At 38.1% G+C, this 19,573-nt stretch overlaps 1 protein-coding gene across 1 annotated transcript in view; it reads right to left on the minus strand.

The window, feature by feature from the left end:
• The window catches only part of NVL (nuclear VCP like), a 65,812-nt gene that overhangs the window by 13,716 nt on the left and 32,523 nt on the right, over positions 1–19,573 (minus strand). Inside the window, exons 16-19 of the mRNA XM_058165504.1 lie at positions 19,082–19,144; positions 16,966–17,085; positions 15,937–16,036; positions 12,808–12,914 (exon numbers count right to left, since the gene is read on the minus strand). Of these exons, the coding sequence (XP_058021487.1) occupies positions 12,808–12,914; positions 15,937–16,036; positions 16,966–17,085; positions 19,082–19,144 (390 nt within the window). The remainder of the gene's footprint in view (positions 1–12,807; positions 12,915–15,936; positions 16,037–16,965; positions 17,086–19,081; positions 19,145–19,573) is intronic.

Here is a 19,573-nt window from a genome sequence, read left to right on the forward strand (position 1 = left end):
GCCACACACACCAAGCCACGCCCACAGAACCAGTAGTAAAAAAATTTGGATTTCACCACTGTTAAGAATGCCGTATTTAAATCCCTTGGCTAAGTTTATTATGAATGGTATAGTTTTTCACTTATTGATACATTACGGAACTAATGAAGCAGTCTTTTATCTTTATCCTTTTATTTAATTTGGTACTGAAATTATTGGCCTCCGCAATTCCTCAATATGAAATTTCCATGGGAGCCAAAGTCATTACTTCCAAGTCTCATTAGATAGGTTTTCATATGAAAGGATATGTAGCATTGCAGACTTTCAATTACATCATTGGATTTATAATTTGACTCCAATTCTTGAATGGAATGAGAATAATTTAAGAAGGAGCAAAGATTAATAGGGTGCCACACCCCATGGCCTATATAAAGGAGCTACTTTCTGGCAGTCTCTGAGTCAGGCAAAAAGTCAAACTTATCTTGCTGAAGTCACTTACTGGTCTCCTGCCTGCTCTGAGGACTTTGCTAGGACTTTGGACAGAGCTGCAGAGGCACGCCTGATTCGGATTTCCCGGACCCAGCCGTCAGCGGAGGAGTGGGACACGACACAGCCACTCTGTCTTGGAGGGATTGAGCTTGAGCCTGTTTCTCCCCATCCAGACCCGTACGGCCTCCAAGCACCGGGACAACACTTCGATAGCTTCGTTGGGGTGGCCCGGTGTGGAAAAGTACAGCTGGGTGTCATCAGCGTACAGCTGGTACCTCACACTGAAGCCACTGATGATCTCACCCAGCGGCTTCATATAGATGTTGAACAGAAGGGGCGAGAGGATCGACCCCTGCGGCAGCCCACAAGTGAGGCGCCTCGGAGCCGACCTCTGCCCCCCTGTCAACACCGTCTGCAACCGATCGGAGAGATAGGAGGAGAACCACCGATAAACGGTGCCTCCCACTCCCAATCCCCCCAACCGGCGCAGCAGGATACCATGGTCGATGGTATCGAAAGCCGCTGAGAGGTCTAACAGGACCAGGGCAGAGGAACATCCTCTATCCCTGGCCCTCCAGAGATCATCCACCAACGCGACTAAAGCCGTCTCAGTGCTGTAACCGGGCCGGAAGCCGGACTGGAACGGGTCTAGATAGACAGTTTCATCCAGGTGTAAGGGAAACTGATATGCCACCATACTCTCTACAACCTTCGCCGCGAAGCGAAGGTTGGAGACCGGACGATAATTACCTAAAACAGCCGGGTCCAGGGAAGGCTTCTTGGGGAGGGGTCTCACCACCGCCTCTTTCAAGGCGGTCGGGAAGACTCCCTCCACCAAGGAAGCGCTCGTAATTGCCTGGAGCCAGCCTCGTGTCATCTCCTGAGTGGCCAGCACCAACCAGGAGGGGCACGGGTCCAGTAAACACGTGGTGGCATTCAACCTCCCCAACAATTTAGGCAAGAAAAATAAAACACACAGTTACAGTATATGTGGTAACTTGATCAATAGTGGTGACTGTGAGAGGGATCTTAGAGTCCTAGTGGACAATCACTTAAATATGAGCCAGCAGTGTGCAGCAGCTGCCAAAAAAGCCAACACAGTTCTAGGCTGCATAAACAGAGGGATAGACTCAAGATCACATGAAGTGTTAATACCACTTTCAAAGGCCACACTTGAAATACTGCATCCAATTTTGGTCGCCACAATGTAAAAAAGATGTTGAAACTCTAGAAAGAGTGCAGAAAAGAGTAACTGTTGTCATCATACAACAGTGAAGTTGAACAAAACACCTAATCTCAATATCAATGGAAGAGAGAACTATATTCCTTCGAGGGACAGTTTCACAGCTGCAGTACTTCACTCAAAGGCTCTGTTCCATATGGCCATCAGCAGCACCAGTGGAGGTGGGGGGTGGACAAACTGATGAAAGCAGTGTTGTGTTGTTGTGAAGCCCCACCCCTTGTGTACATATGACACTGCATGCGTGTCCCCCATTTATACTTTTTAAAATAAAATAAACAATGATTTTCCATTGGGAAAAACTAATTGTACCATTAATGTTACAGGAAATTATTTATGAAAGCAGAAAAGGCCCCTGATGGAGATGGATTTTTAATAAAATGGAATTATGACTTTTATGGAAATGGAACACATATATATTTGTATTCAAGTCAGTGTTGACTCCTGGCAACTGCCTGGACTTGTTCTTGTGGTTTACTTGACAGGATGTTTGAGAAATGGTTTGCCACTGCTTTCTTCTTAAGGCTGAGAAAGCACAGGATTACCAAATTAGTTTCATGCCCAAGGATTCAAAGTATCACAATTTCTAGCCTAATACCTTAGTCACTTTATTAAACTGGCTCTTTCATGTTGCTGGTAACATATATTTAGTCATGCATGAAACATAAATTTCCTTCCTTGTTTTAGGAAGTATATATAGCCATATTAGTGAAACTGAGCAAAGTTCCAAGTAGCTGTACTAGTTATTGTTCAATATCTTTCTTAGCTGCAGATAATAAAAAATTGATTATAACCTCAATAAAGAGGTTATTTCTTTCTTTAGTTTACCTTGCACAATCCAGTTTTATTAAAAATCCTAACATCTTGTAATAGCAGGCAGGTGGTAGAAATTTTTACAATTCAGTCTGAGAAATTTGATCTAGTTTTCTGGCATCTAGCAACAGAAAAAGCTTTGGATATTTTTTTGAACATGTTTAAGAAAAAAAAGGATTTACTTCTGTTTTATTAACCAGTTAAGAATCAGGGGTGAAACCAGTGGTGGGATTCAGCCAGTTCGCACCACTTCGGGAGAACCGGTTGTTAACTATCTGAGCAGTTGGCAAATTGGTTGTTGGAAGAAATTATTAGGGCAGAGAACCGGTTGTTAAATTACTTGAATCCTAACACTGGGTGAAATCCAGCAGGTTCTGAAAGGTTCTGGAGAACTGGTAGCAGAAATTTTGAGTAGTTCAGTTCAGAGAATCAGCAAATATCACCTCTGCCTGGTCCCAAGGTGGGAATGGAGATTTTGCAGTATCCTTTCCCTGGAGTGGAGTGGGAATGGAGATTTTGCAGTATCCTTCCGCTAGAGTGGGGTGGGAATGAAGATTTTGCAATATCCTTCCCCTGCCACGCCCACCAAGCCACACACACCAAGCCACGCCCACAGAACCAGTAGTAAAAAAATTTGGATTTCACCACTGTTAAGAATGCCGTATTTAAATCCCTTGGCTAAGTTTATTATGAATGGTATAGTTTTTCACTTACTGATACATTACGGAACTAATGAAGCAGTCTTTTATCTTTATCCTTTTATTTAATTTGGTACTGAAACTATTGGCCTCCGCAATTCCTCAATATGAAATTTCCATGGGAGCCAAAGTCATTACTTCCAAGTCTCATTAGATAGGTTTTCATATGAAAGGATATGTAGCATTGCAGACTTTCAATTACATCATTGGATTTATAATTTGACTCCAATTCTTGAATGGAATGAGAATAATTTAAGAAGGAGCAAAGATTAATAGGGGCACAAATAGAATGCTATTATTTGACCTCTGAAAATCTGTCAAATACTTGGTTCAAATTTTATTTTTTAAAAATCATTTTATTTATTAAGGAGATTTGTATGGTCACCCAACTTATTCATTTTAATCAGCAGCAAAACTATAGGAAGACTATAGGAAGAGTGTTAAGCTTGATCTTGTTTCTTATGAAAAACTAATTCTTTGGGATAATCATAATTTTATAATATAATATAATATAACAACAGAGTTGGAAGGGACCTTGGAGGCCTTCTAGTCCAACCCCCTGCCCAGGCAGGAAACCCTACACCATCTCAGTCAGATGGTTATCCAACATTTTCTTAAAAATTTCCAGTGTTGGAGCATTCACAACTTCTGCAGGCAAGTCGTTCCACTTATTAATTGTTCTAACTGTCAGGAAATTTCTCCTTAGTTCCAAGTTGCTTCTTTTAATATGGAAGTTCTTTAAGTACATAGGCAGAAAAATATTTAGATGAATTGATCTTTAAAGTTTTTTTAAAAAAGCACTGACTCACTACAAAAAGAATTTGGATTGCCTGAAATAGCTTAGCTGTAATATATCCAAATTAAAATATTTGTTGATTACTGAATTTGGGTTTGTTACATTGGCAGCCTTCTAAATTATAAGGTATACAGAAAATATCTCAGAGGAACTTAAAACTACAGTGCATTTATTCAAATTGTTGAAGAGGATTTTGAAGATAAACACTGATAATTTACAAGAAATCTGGAACTAAAACCTGGAATATCCTATTTTATTTTTTTTAAAACTCTGACATTTTAAGAAATAGCATTCTAAGGTTTTATACATTTAGAGTAGGATTCTAATTGAAATTTAGAATGGATTCTAGGGACTTATAACATTAAAATGGAACTAATTCATTCAAAAACATTTTTCATGTTTACTGGACATCCCCATGGCTGTTGAAGAAACAACATTGGCTATTGGATTTTTTTTTATGCTGGAGTTATTTAAAAGAACTAACACATATGATTTGAGCTTGGTCTTTATTTTGGTTTAAAGATGTGGATGTAAAGTTAGATTATACAAAAGCATTTTGTAGGAGCAATGCTACAATTATGTGCACTCCTGAGCTATGAATCTGATCTTGTGGAAGAAGTAAAGGGAATCCTCATTTAATGACTACTGGTTCAATAACTGTTCGATGTTATGATGGCACTATATTAGTGATAATTCAGAATTCTGGCTTTCACACCATCTCTACAGCCATGTGACTCCAATTTCCAATGTTCCCTGTCAGTTTTCCATAACACAGACAATAGGAAGTCAGCAGAAAATCAGAATTCTAGGTCTAGAAGATCTGACATAAAGTGCAGGGGGTAGGGCTCTTGAATGGTTATCTCTTCAGATCTTTGTAGTTCTGAACAGTATGCATAGAGGACTTCTCTAACTGAAAGATTTAACCTGGCTTTCTAATTAAAAGATGATTCCATGTAGCTGATGGGACTTGTTTTAAAGAGAAATTGGGTAATAAATGCCATGGGCAAAACTTTGCCTCTGCAGGTTTTTCTAGAAATATAATAAATCATGCAGAACTTCTGGCCCGTAGGTTGAATTTGGTTGGCCAACCCTTCCCATCTCATTTTGCAAAACAACAAGTGAGCAGTTGCTTTAAGATACTGGTACTGTCTTCATGCAAAGAATCCCAGTTATTTAATTCCTGCTTAGGGTCTTATTAGTCCTCTTTTTACAGAGATTCTCTGCTATGCTGTGAGAAGAATAGTGTTGAGGGACAGAGTTTCCAGGGATTTTGGAGAAGAAAAGCTGCTCCTCCATATGTCATAGAGAACTGAAAATGATATTTTAATGTAAAGAATAATTTTAATCAAAATAAATAATCAACTTACTCCTTGCATAATTAGACACAATATCTACATTCATTTAAAGAAAGAGGAAATAACTAATAATCCTTATAGAAAGGATTATTATACACTTACTGGGTTTAGATTTGCAAAGCAGAAAAACAATTCTTATAAAAATGCTTACCACTTAGCTACAGGTCATAAGGAGACCTGAGAAATTATATTAGTATGAAACACTTTCACGGGTTCAAATATGAGCTTACCTGTCCAAACTAAACCTGCCAGTCTGAATAAGGAGCAGAGTCCAGCGAAGCTGGGGAAATGCAAACTCTAAGAAAACAGAATAGGTGTCGTTTCCCCCACCATCTGATGTAATATGGAAGAAGGAGGAAGCAGGCACTATTGTGCCTTTCTTCTCTTTTCTATATAGGAGAAGAAAATCTCTCCCAAAGGTTAACGATCAGTTGGCCAATCCAGGTTGAATAAGGAGATATTATTGCTCTAGATCAGAGCTGTCAAATTCACGGCCTGCGGGCTGGATGAATCACACACTGGCCACCCCACACCCGGTTTAGTGAAAGGTAAAAAAGTCCCAATAGTCACATGATGCCACCATGATGCCACGAGTTTGACACCTCTGCTCTGTTGTGGTCCGCCAGCAGCCTACGGAGCTGGCAGCAGAGTTGGACAGTAAGGAGGCTGGGGAGGAACATGGGCCAGTCCTGGAGTCTGGGGAAGGCCCGGATGAAGGTTCTGCATCGGAGGCAGAGATGGGGCCAGGGCCATCTGGGAGTGATGTGAGGACAGAGTCCCCAGAGTCGGACAGCAGAGAGGCAGAGGAACAGGAGGAGCCTGTTCCTAGTGCACGCATGCGCAGAGCTGCCAGAAGTCAACAGCAGCTAAAGCAAGAGGGATGACTCAGGAGTAAGTCCAGGAAATGATTGGCCCCTCCCATAAGGCTTAAAAGAGCAGCAAAGGCACTTGGGCTCTTTGTAGGAAAGCAACGTTGCTGTTTCCAGTTGGCATCTCTTGTTTCTGAATTTTGTGGGGCTTTGCCAAGTAAGGCCTTTGGCAGGGTATGAAAGAAGATAAAGGTTTGTGATAATCCCGAAGGACTTCTTCCGAAGGACTTGTTCTGCAATTAATTTTGACTCAGCTGGGAATGAAGTAATTCTCAGCTGTTACAATAAAATAGATTTGTTTGCGACGAATTGTGTAAACCTAGGTCACAACATGTTCTAGATAATTCTTGCTTAACAATCACAATTAAGATCAGCAACTCAGTCGTTACATGAAGCCACATCTCTGTTTACGATCTTCAGCTTGTGAGGATTGGTCATAAAATTATTTGCCACCGCTATTGTAACTGCAAATAGTTGCTGGACAAGGCAATTGCTAAATAAGGATTATCTATAAACCGTGCTATAAGCTGATGACTCCCATTTATATACACACAAAAAATTAACCACATTGACTGGATTCTCTCCTCCTGCTAAGCCATATAGGCATCCTTTTAGTTATTAAGGGTTGCTAAGGATCACAATTAACAGGCCCCTTCCAGGAGCTGCTAAGTACCCTTGACTTACAACAGTTCATTTAGTGACTGTTCAAAGTTACAATGGCACTAAAAAAAGTGACATGACTGTTTTTCATAGTTACCACCTTTCTAGCATCCCCATGATCATGTGATCAAAATTCAGTTGCTTGGCAACTAGTTCATATTTTATTAATTTTAAATTTTTATTAATTAATTTTAAATGGGGTTTTTAGTTTATTGTATATTTTTACTTCTCAGGCTAATTTTAAAATAAGTTTTTAAATTACATTTTAAATTGTACATTGTATTATCTGTTTTATTTTTGCCTGTACACCGCCCTGAGTCCTTCGGGAGAAGGGCGGTATAAAAATCAAATAAATAAAAATAATAAATAAATTTATGACCATTGCTGTGTCCCAAGATCAAGTGATCGTCTTTTGCTGCCTTCTGGCAAGCAAAGCCATTGGGAAAGTCAATGGGAATGCCAAAGTCAATGGGAAAGCCAAGTCAATGGGAAAGTCACTAAACAACCAGGTTACTAACTTATCAACTGCCATATTTATTTTCTACCTCAAAAGGGCCAAGAAATTGTATTATTAATTTTCATCAGTCATGATCTGAGAACATTCCAGAAAGAGGGCTGGGAGGCGGCATTCAGTCCTGAGGCCACAGGCTGCCGCCACACCTGACTTGCTTAGCACAATGTAAAAATCAAGTTTGTTTTTCCTTCAGTTCTGTTCCATCTGACACAAAGTATTTGTGATGGCCAACATGAGATTCATATTATTCTTGCAATATGAGATATATATGTAATTCTTATTCCCAGCAGAAGAGAGAATCCACATTCAATAGGCAATGCCATAATTTATGACTATAGCATAATTTGGCCTTTCTCCATATGTGTTGTAAGTTAGAGCAGGGATCTCCAACCTTAGTAACTTTAAGGCTTGTGTGAAGGGTTAACATTTTGTTCATCATCATGTACATTTTGGAATGAGGGCAACGCTCTTATCTCGGATGGCAAACCTCATTTAAGCTGCGTTCCCAGCATATACAAGGATACAGGATGAAACAAATTGTAACCCTGAAATATTTGTTGCTTTTACCTCTTTTGCGCACATGCGCATACACGCATTTTCACACGAAAGCCAATGATGTAATTACTAACCAATTATTGTGCCTTGGAAATTCATTAGCCAATAATGAAGTAACATATATGTTAGCTAAGCTGAGCTAGTTATGAAAAGCTATAAAAACTTTGTGTAATGTTCAATAAGATGCTGTTGATTCTGGACATTGTTTACTGTTGATTCTATGAATTCTTTATGCTGTTGATTCTTCAATAAACTTTGTTACTGATTCTGGAAAAAGTCTGATTCATCATCTTCAGCCTTCGGGTCGTTTCAACACTTGTGGACTTCAACTCCCAGAGTTCCTCAGCCAGCTTTGCTGGCTGAGGAGCTCTAAGAGTTGAAGTCCACAAGCCTTAAAGTCACTAAGGTTGGAGACCCCTGAGTTCGAGTGGCAAATTTAATTAAAAAACAAGTAGTACATGAAGTACTGCACTGTTGACGTATGCCACCAAAAGTTAACTTATTATGTAACTTTGGTTTCACCCTCTCATCAGCGCCAGCAATCATTAACAATACAATCGGAAGAACCCTCCTGTCCTTTTCAATATGAGAGGATGGTGTGTTGCCTAAATTGGATGATTTCTAGACAGCTGGTTACAAACATAAATTTATGCTCACACTGAGATGTACGAAATCGTATTTGGAATAGGTTTTCAGAAAGTTAGGTTAATTTAGCCATGAAAAATCATGTTGTAGTCTTGAACCTATCCATGGCAGGATTAATACATGACAATACAATGGGGGAGTGCAATCTCTGGATTGCAGTCTCTAAGATCTCTGTTCGCGTTTGTACTCCGAGAGTCCCCCTACACTTGGGATAAACTGCCATGAAGTCCTGAAATCACTGAACAAGCAGGATGTAAAAGCAATAAAGAATGTTTGTGGAATATTTGCAGTAAATACACAATAATATTGGGGAGCGGGGAAGAAACATCACAGGATTGACTATGGAGATTCTCAGTCATCCAGGTCATGGATATCAATCGACAAGCATGACCTAGATGATTGAGAAGCTCTATAGACATTTAGCCATTCCAGGGTTGAGTACAGGAAATTGTACCATTCACCTGATCTTTCAATCCAGAGATTAAAACACATTTATTTAGATACTCAATCAAAACTTTAGTATATGTTGCCCTTTAAATGCTATCTATTGTGTTTCTTCAAAAATACGACCGGATCTTATTTTCTTTTGACCCCCGAAAAAACGGCTAGGCCTTCTTTTTGAGGGGTGTCTTAATTTCCCCCCCATGTACCTTGCCTGGCCACAGGGCCACTTCTTTCACGGCCGAAAGGAGCAACCCACTCGGCCAACGCGCCTGGCCTGGCCACTGGACCTCTTCTTTTGCAGCCAAAAAGAGCAAGCAACGTAACCCACATGCCTCACGCACCCTTGCCCATCTACAACAGTCATTCCAGCTAGCCGTCCATCCAAAAAAGTCTGCCATTGTCCACTCTGGCAAGCCTGGCTACTGGGCCGCTTCTTTTGCAGACAAAGAACATGTGGGTGAGCAACATGTCCCACGCCACCTGAAGTACATAACCTTTTTTGAGTGTTTATGACCCACATGGCCCAGCGCAGCAAAAAAGGTCCCTATTGCAGATGGTTATAGCCCTGGGTCAAGTGATCCCCTTTTGTGACCTCCTGACAGGCAAAATCAATAGGGAAATCCAGATTGATTACTATCCAGATTGATTGTAAACAACCGTTTCGTAACTTAATCCCAGCCACACAGATAAATACACACACCTGAGGTAGTTTAATGGATTGGGTTAATGGATTAACGGTTTTAACGATCTTAAGTCTTAAAATCTTAATGATAAACAACCCTTTTGTAATTTACCAACCTGGAGTGGTGGCTGGGATTAAGTTACAGGTAGGCAAGGGTGCCTGGGGCGCATGGGGGGCGCTCCTTTGGGCTGCGAAAGAAGCGGCCCAGTGGCCAGGCCAAGCATGTAGGGTGAATAGATCGCTCTTTTCGGCTGCCAAAAAAGCAGGCCAGTGGCCAGTCAAGGTATGTTGCGCGAGTGGGTCACTCCTTTCAGCCACAGAAAAAGCGGCCTGGTGGCCAGGCGAGGCATGGGGGATAAGTTCTCCCCTTCCACCCATCCCCCCTTCGCCTCCTGACCTTGTGCTGTCCGCACTGCAAGCGACGTAAGAAAATTGCAGGGGCTGGCCGCATATAGGGACAAATAGGGACAAATTTTGTGAGTATGGTTTAATTTTAACGCATGAGCACAACAGTGTGGGCCTTCTTTTTGGGGGAGGTCATGTTTTAGGAGAAATACGGTAGGTATATACTATACCAGTAGTTTGGAGAGGCTGTTTGAAAACCAAGTCAAGGCAACCCTAAAATTACAAATGCTTTACTCTGTTAAAACAGTACCATATCAAAAGATTCAGTTATTTAGTAGAAAGTATTGAAGCTGAAAGCCTAGATACTATGGGTGTCAAACTCCCCGCGTCACGTTGCCGTCATGTGACGTATCATGACGTATTTTTCCTTTGGGGAGCTGGGGTAGGCGTGGCCTGTGTGTGACACATCTGGCCCACAGGCCACCAGTTTGACACCCCTGCTATATACAATGAATTCAGTGGGATTTAGTAATTTAAAGTCAACAAGATATAGTACTCTACTTCAAACTAGTCTAAAAAAGACACAATATAGCTAATTATGAACCACAACTTCTAGATTAGACATTAATATTACGGTAAGAATTAGATTCAGGAGGAGGGGAGGATTGGCAAGAAATAATTAGCCTTATTATTACTGCACTCTGGAAATTTTTCAGTTCAGCAAAGCAAATTGCTAAGAGCAAAACTATTACCTCCACAGCTTTTGCTTTGTACTATTACACAAAGTTTTGTTTGGAGTGACTATCTGACAACCATACATTGATATAGTTCTAATCACACCACCAACTGCATATGCCAACCTTTTAGAGAAAAAAACCTCTTCTCCATAAGGGAAATTAGAAACTTGCTTCCTGAGTATATGAAAAGGAAAATTTGACTGAGTAAGAGTGGAGTTTGTTTAGAGTTGCCAGAAATGATGTAGTCAGTAGATTTGTAAAGCATACACAACAAGAAGTTGGATCAAAACAGATTACTGATTTCCCTTCTTTTCCAAAAGTGAAGAAAAGATGATTCAAGCAGGTATGAAAAAGCTACTCCAGGACAAGTATCCCTGAAGTTTTATTTCTCTCATCTGTTTCCCCAACCAGCTATTTTATTTGTCTGCTGGAATTCAATCCAGTCTAGTTATCTTTCTCTTTAATCAAATGAAGCAGTCAGCAATACATGTATCTCTCTCCTCTCCCCATTTATTTCTTAAAACTGCTTTAGTTTCCCAGATGCCCCTTTCTCTTGTTGAAAAAGCTGCAGTTACATTCTTTTACACATTACTCAGGAAAAAGTTGCAGAGTGAAGAGAAAGGCTTATTCTTAGGCAAATATACAAATAAGTGCAATCTTAATGTTGTGTTTCATGAATAAAGTTCTTTGTCCTCTTCCTTCCTTCTTTAACTTACTCCTCTGTGGCTCTTTACAAATTCTTTCTTTCACTCTTTTCTCGTTTGGCTTAATTCCCAGTCTCTTATCCCTCACATCTTGTTTTCCCCTTTTACCTCTACACATTTTTACTCAGAAAAATGTCCTTCTGAATTTGCTAGGGTTTTAACATGACTGTTCAAGATCTTTTATTTAGGCCTTTTTAAGTCTAAATAAAAGATCTTTATACCTTTTGTCTAAAATGTATTAAAAATGTGTTGATTAGGGAAGCCAGGCTAATCTGGCCTATCTTCAGCCCAATGGGTGATTTTTGGCCAGATACTCTTTCTCAGAGCAACCTACTTCGCAGAGTTTTTGTGGTGAGAAAAATTAGTGAAAGGAACGTTATCTATACCACTAACGTATTTGGTACAGAAGATGTGATATATATCAAATAAATACATAAAAAGGATGTTATGACAGCATCTCAGTTTTCCATCTCTCTCTTTTTTCTTGCAGTCTACTATTGCTGTTAGGTAGTTAAAGGTACAAAGTCCCTCACAACTAAGACTAAAAATACTAGTACTGTAGTATGGTACGCCCAATTCAATGTTGGTTGATTAATCTCTGCATATTTGTACAGTGTTATGAATCAGTTATATTAAGATTCCAGTCTGTAGTAAGTAAATTTTGTCCTTTTCTAGAACTATATAACTAGAAAAAAACCAATTATAACCTTTCCCATCTTTTTTATTAAATATATATGTCATTCACCTCTAACAAGATGTTTGGAACCATTCCAACTGGACAGAGTTAGAGTAGGAAATATATTTGAATAAATGTAAATAACTAAGTAACTAAATGTTATTTAGTTATTTAGAATGTTACTTCTACTTTGGATTTGGTATAACTTACCAAAAGTTGTATTAACATTAAAAGAACATTACAGAACTCTGTCACAAAGAGCAACAAGAAAATGCTATGGAATTTAGTTCTTAACAGTCAGAAAAAATAAAAAGGATTCCTTTCTCTTGTATGTAATTCTTGCAAAATTGTTTTGGCAACAATGTTACTTGCATTATACTGCATTTGCATGAGATGATGGACCAATATTTTGCATTTCTTCTCAGGTCAGAGAAGGTATGTCAGAAACTGAAACTAAATTTGCAAGAAAAATATTTAGTCACCCATTTCTCTCCAATATTGTTAGTTTCACAATCCTCACGGAAGATACAAGTATATAGAATATTACTATATACATTAGACTCATGGTTAAGAACAATACAATGTTGTTTTTTAAAATAAACTTACTTTAGTAATAGTCTTTAAAATTGCAAGGCGATCCAAAGGTGGTGGCAAACCAACGTAAAGTGTTTTATCCAGCCTTCCTGGACGCAAAATAGCTGGGTCTATAATATCTGATGGGAAGATGGGGAGATAATATTAGATGGGTGCAAAACTTAAAAATAATAACCACAACACAACCATGGGAAGAATTATGGACCAAATACATATTTTTCCATAACTTACAACTAAAAGTAAATTGGTACAAAATGTCTTACAGATGGTTCACAATTACACAAATAATCTCCAAGATTAAAAATATATATATACAGTAACAAATGTTGAAAAAACAGAAGGAACATTTACCACATGGAGTAGAGGTGTGAGAAAAACTTAAAAGTACTGGAAAAATACATATATTAAAATGCAGAAAATTTTTGAAAATTAAATTCAGAAGAAAATTACAATTTGTTCCTTTACTAAGCATCAGAATATATCAATGAGAAATATAATAACTTTTTGAGATATATGCTCATAACAGTTAAAATAAATTTTGCCCAACATTGGCGAAAGATATAATTGCAATCATTTCTGATTAGGAACTTAAACTTAGAAAATATACAGAAATGGCAAAACTACCAGCATACATTGAAAATAGAAGTTTAATCAAATTCAAGCAAGAATGGTTCCCATATATACAATATATTACACAACATGACAAATAAATACACTGATGATATGGGGGGGGCTACATTCTCCAACCCACCCCCCAAAAAAGGCAAATTGGTAAAAGCACAAAAAAAGGAAAAAAATTAGAAACTCATGGCTTTAAAAAAAAAAAAATAGTGCTTCCTTTTGTTGCTATTATTTTATTTTGTCTAGTTTTTTTTTAAGAAAAATAATACATTATATAAATAATAAAAATAAGAACAATGCAACAACAGCACAAAGGAGACCTTTAGTATGAAGCATTCACTTCATCTCATTCATTCATTCAATTTCTGTAACCACCCCTCCCTTCATTTCAATCAATGACTGGGTGGCTTACAATTCCAAAAGAATAAAAACAATAAAAACAATAAAAAGCATTTTAAAACAATAACATCCAAAATAAAATATGTTACAGCCATAATACTTAAAATGAAGAAATGGAACACTTCACACATATAACAAATATGTTGATGTAATTTGTAATTGTTTACTAATGCCATATTTAGTTCTGGATGTAAAAATCAAACTTGTGCTTATTAACATGATATTTCCAAAATCATAGTTAAAATTGATATATATATATTTCTTTATGTTGGTTCTTTGGTTCACTTTGAGATTGGTTGTTTCCTTGCAAACATTTCATTACCAAACCAAGCAACATCATCAGTACTTCTTTTTTATTTTTAAAGGTTTAAGTTATTCAAACAGTAAAAGTGTTAATTATCTCTAGTCAATATTTTATAAACAACACTGTACTCAGATAATATACTGTCCTGACTATGTCTTAAAACAATATAATAAAACAAATAAAAGAGAACTATGAAAATATTTACAGACCCCTCGCATTATGGACATAAACTGTTTCAACTCCTACCCTCAAAACGACGCTACAGAACACTGCACACCAGAACAACTAGACAAAAGAACAGTTTTATCCTGAATGCCATCAGTCTGCTAAACAAATAATTCCCTCAACACTGTCAAACTATTTACTAAATCTGCACTACTATTGATCTTCTCATCATTCCTATCACCCATCTCCTCCCACTTATGACTGTATGACAATAAACTTGTTGCTGGTATCCTTACGATTTATATTGACTGTTTCCTAATATGATTTGATTGCTTATTTGTTCCCTATGACTATCATTAAGTGTTGTACCTTATGATTCTTTTCTTTTATGTATACTGAGAGTGTATGCACCAAGACAAATTCCTTGGCCAATAAAGAATTCTATCTATCTATTCTATTCTAAAAATATTATCCATCCTATAAATACAAAATAGAGGTCATATGAGGAACATTGCCCAGCAGCCCCAAATAAAACATTGCTCAACATTTCTAGAAATAAATATTTCAGCTCAGTAATAGGGATGCCACAGCTTTAAGAAGCGGTATGCATAGCTCTTGCTTCATAATTAGTGCACCTGCTACTTTAAACTTATAATATTAAAAGGATGGGCTATGACAAGTCTTTGCTAGAGACATGCTGTTTCAGCCCCAAAGCCAAAGCAGTACTTTGGAACAAGGATGGGACCACACAGAACTGTGGCATCTCTTTAAAACAGCTCTCCCTTTTTCTGGACTTGTGGGTAGCTTTGAAATCCCAGAAAAATATACATTTGATTTAAGGAGTGCTAACAATGCATGCTGAGTTCCTTGTTCCATCCTATTGGCACCATTCCAATTTAATTGTAGGAAACTACAGCTTAGTATTTTGTATACGCAAGGCTTGTTTGAAAAGTTATTGCCCATGAAAATTGCTTAAGGAGACAGTTTCTTGCCCCTATGCTCCTGTATCCAGTATCTATGAACTCTGTAACTAGCTGTAAACACAATCTACTGAATTGCACTAGACACAATAACTTACCCACTAAAGTATGTTACAAAGCAGATAGCTTTAGACTGATTATTGTGCAGCAATACGATCACAGTCTCCCATTTCTAGTCCAGTACTTAACCAGTACATCAAACTGGCTCTCATCTCCAACTAGTTTGACTCAATCACTCCACTCTACCCAGCCAGTCTGTGTGTTCATCAAGTTCAACAAACTTTTTACAGTGTACAATCTAACAGCTTCATAAGTCAGTCTATCCAAAGACCAGTTATTTTCATATATTAAATTTATATCCCATACTTCAGGAGCAGGGTACTGGATAAACCATTTCATCTTTTAAGTTTTCCTTGCTCCAACTATCTTGTGAGATAGGTATGGCTGAGAGATAACTTTGACCAAAAGCTCCAATAAGCATATATAGCTGTGAGTGGCCTTGAAGCAAGATCTCCCTGGTCCTAGCACATCAAATTCTTTATCCATCACCGTATGTGGAAATATCATTAGCTCATGAATACAAGCCAATTAACTTTCAACTCACAGGCATGTTACACAGGAGCAGAATATAAAAATACTTGAGATTATATCTGATTGTTTGATGATCTATACCTGGTCTGTTTGTAGCTGCCATAATGAATACTTGACGACGTGATTCCAGGCCATCCATCTCAGTAAGCAATTGGTTCACTACACGGACACTGGCGCCTGACTGTAAGAATAAGAATGTGGGGTAAGATAAAAATGACAACCATGGATTTAAAAGAAAACCCCTAGAACATTCATTCATTCCCATATACTTGATTCCCTTTCCTCTTGACCTTTGATCACTCAAAACAAACAACAAACAATCAAAATGCAAGCATTTCTAATTTATTATACTATGAAATTCTTTGTTGCTTGTAGCCTTACGATTTATACTGTTATTGTTTCCTGATTGCTTATTTGTACTCTATGACTATCATTAAGTTTTGTATCATTAAGTGTTAAATTTGTACCCTATGACTATCATTAAGTGTTGTATCATTAAGTGTTAAATTTGTACTCTATGATCATTAAGTGTTGTAAGTGTTGTACCTTGATGAAGGTATCTTTTCTTTTATGTACACTGAGAGCATATGCACCAAGACAAATTCCTTGTGTGTCTAATCACACTTGGCCAATAAAAAATTCTATTCTATTCTATTCTATTCTATTCTATTCTATTCTATTCTATTCTATTCTATTCTATTCTATTCTATTCTATTCTATTCTATCCTATGAAATTCTAAAAAAAGAAAAGGGTTGTATAGCAGAATTACCATTAATGGATTTGGATATACAAGTTACATTCCAATTCCAAGTGGAAAAGCAATTTATGAAATTTATTATAGCTACCCATCTCACAAAACAAGTGAATTTCTCATTCTTTAGATTTGTGGACGTGGTATTTATAAGGCGCGTCTGCAAAGATGGGTTGAAATTCTATTGTAGCATACAACATTTAGTAATCCCTTTTTTCCCATCTAGATGTGGCATCTGTACAATGCCAATTTTAATTTACATCACAGGGCTGCTCTGAAAACATGCAGAACAACAAATTTATCTGTACACTGCAACCTGCAGTTAAATATCTCTGGGGGAATGTTTTTAGAGACTCACTTCACGGTCTGATCTCCGAGGGCATAAAGCATCAACTTCATCAAAGAATATGACACAAGGTGCTGAATTTCTTGCACGTTGGAAAACCTGACGAACAGCACGTTCACTTTCCCCCACATACTACAAGCAGGAAGGAAAAGGAAATTTCTATGAAATTCTGTGAAATCTTATTTTTGCACTCTTATTAAATAAGTTGGATTGTTTAGAAGAATTCACATAGGTCACAGATTAATTCATGTTTAGGATTCTGCCATGACCAGATACAAAACAAGTTTTGAAATTGAATATGGTTCTCTAGCCACAATTACCATCTGCCAATGAGTGTAAATTTATGGAACCAAGACAAGATGGAACGACCAAATTCAATTTGACAGTTCTTTCTCTAATAAATTTACTAAGCAAGCCATATTTAATTAGATTTCGTTTCATTTTTTCTTATTGCCTGTTTTTGACTTCTTTGGCTTGTTAGGTCTACTTTTTTCCTGTACTTTCTGTAATTCAGCTTACAAGCAGTTCTCACTTAGTGACAAGTCACTCAGGAACCATTTGAATTATGACAGACTTCCCAAGAGCTACTGACAACCTGATTTCAAAGTTCCAACAGCTGCAACACCAACACCAACCCTATGGTGATGTGATCACAACTGGCTTTATGACATTGGCAGTGTCCTGAAGTCATATGACCGTGATTTTTAGCATTTTTTGCCAGTTTCCAATACCATATTTTTTGGAGTATAAGATGCTCCAGACTATAAGACGCACCTACCTTTTTTGGGGAGGAAAACAAGAAAAAAATCTGCCTTTGCCTCCCAGCAATTTGCCTCCTTTCAGCAAACAGTAAACAGCCTGTTTCAGTTTCAATTTCAGCACAGCCTGATTAGCACAAGAAAAAAAAAATCTGCCTCTGCCTCCCAGCAATTTGCCTCCTTGTAGAAAACAGCCCATTTCAGCTTCAGCACAACCTGATTAGCACAAACAGCTGATTGTTGGTTGGATCAGCCTCATGAAGACCAGCTGTTTCGGGCTGCAGGGATTGCCATAGCCTATTGCCACCTCTTCATGCCCCATTTTCCAATGGGACAGTGGGTGGGTGGGGCTACATTCTGTGTATAAGATGCACCCAAATTTTCACCCTTTTTTAGGGGGGGGGGAAAGTGTGTCTTATACTCCGAAAAATATGGTATTTACTTTCAGTTTCTGACAAAAAATAACCCAAGGGGAAAAATGGGTTCGCTTACCAACCACCATCTTTGCTTAATGACCGCTGCAACAAACATTGTAAAATTGAGCATGGTTAAATGGTGACCTATTTAACCTATTTAATAACTGCCAAGACTTATGAACCTGTATTTGTTCAGTGACCATTTAAAGTTATATTGGTGCTGAATGAAAGAACTGAGCACTGGTTCCTGAAGTTATGGCCATTGTGGTCATGTGAACAAAAGTTGAGTGGTTGGTAACCAGTTTGTATTTAAGACCAGCTGCAGGGTCACATGATTTCTATTGATGGACTTCCCTGCCTGCTTCCTACAAACAAAATCTACAGGGAAGCTGGCAGGGAAGATTACAAATCATTTGGATAAGTTGTCCCCCAACCTGGCCTCTCTTTGCTTGCATGCATCATGTTCTCCTTCCCTTCCTTCACTCACATGCACCCCACATCCTCTTTCCTTGGCCTTTCTTTGCTCACATACACACATGCAAGCACTCTGAATGCTCTTTTCCAGTCTTCTCGAGTTTGAGCCACACCACAGTACACGCACCCTCTGCTCATGGATGGCCAACGTTTCCATGTGGCAACCTGCACTCTTTCCTGGGATCCTTCCATTTTCTGCTTAATGACCTGCACATCTGGAGTTACAACAACTGCTTGGATTGCCCTCGTTAAGTGGTGCAGTCATGTGACCACTTAGTGATGGCAATTCCAGTCCCAATGGCTGTTGTAATTTGAGAACTATCTGTACTGTAAAAGGAAATGTGTGGTCAATATATACGTATGCAAGAATCATTTCCACTATATGTATATAGCTAAATTATGTACTTCAGTCAAAAAATTCTTTGTATCGGCAAAAACCTAAAAGACAGTGGTCACCAAGCAAACTAGAAAAAAACTCACCATATTCAATAGTTCAGGGCCTTTCACTGAAATGAAGTTCAGTCCAGATTCATTTGCTACGGCCTAGTAAAAAATAATTTAGTTACTGTATATTATGGTTGGTTGCACAGGCATCCAGATGTTTAGACCAGATGTGACGTTTTTATCCACCTATTGAATTCCTTCCAAGGACCTGAGATAGGCAGATACTCTTATTTGATGATTTTGCAGGATATAAGCTGTTCTGAGTTTGTTGCTATTGTTGCTACTTTCTCAAGTTGCTACTTTTTGTTGTTTGTAATTACTCTGTGCAATCTTCTTGCAGCAGCTAGCTAGGTGGACTACTATTTCTTCATTTCATATCATCATCATCATCATCATCATCACCATCTTAACATATGCCTTTTATCTATGAAAATCCATACAATGTCAAAACTTTATACTACTACCATGATGCAACACTGGCTTTCTCAAGCAGTTCTTTTAAAAAATTTATAGTACAGAAATACAAAT

Source organism: Ahaetulla prasina, chromosome 1 (assembly GCF_028640845.1).
Source record: "Ahaetulla prasina isolate Xishuangbanna chromosome 1, ASM2864084v1, whole genome shotgun sequence".
NCBI lineage: Eukaryota > Metazoa > Chordata > Lepidosauria > Squamata > Colubridae > Ahaetulla > Ahaetulla prasina.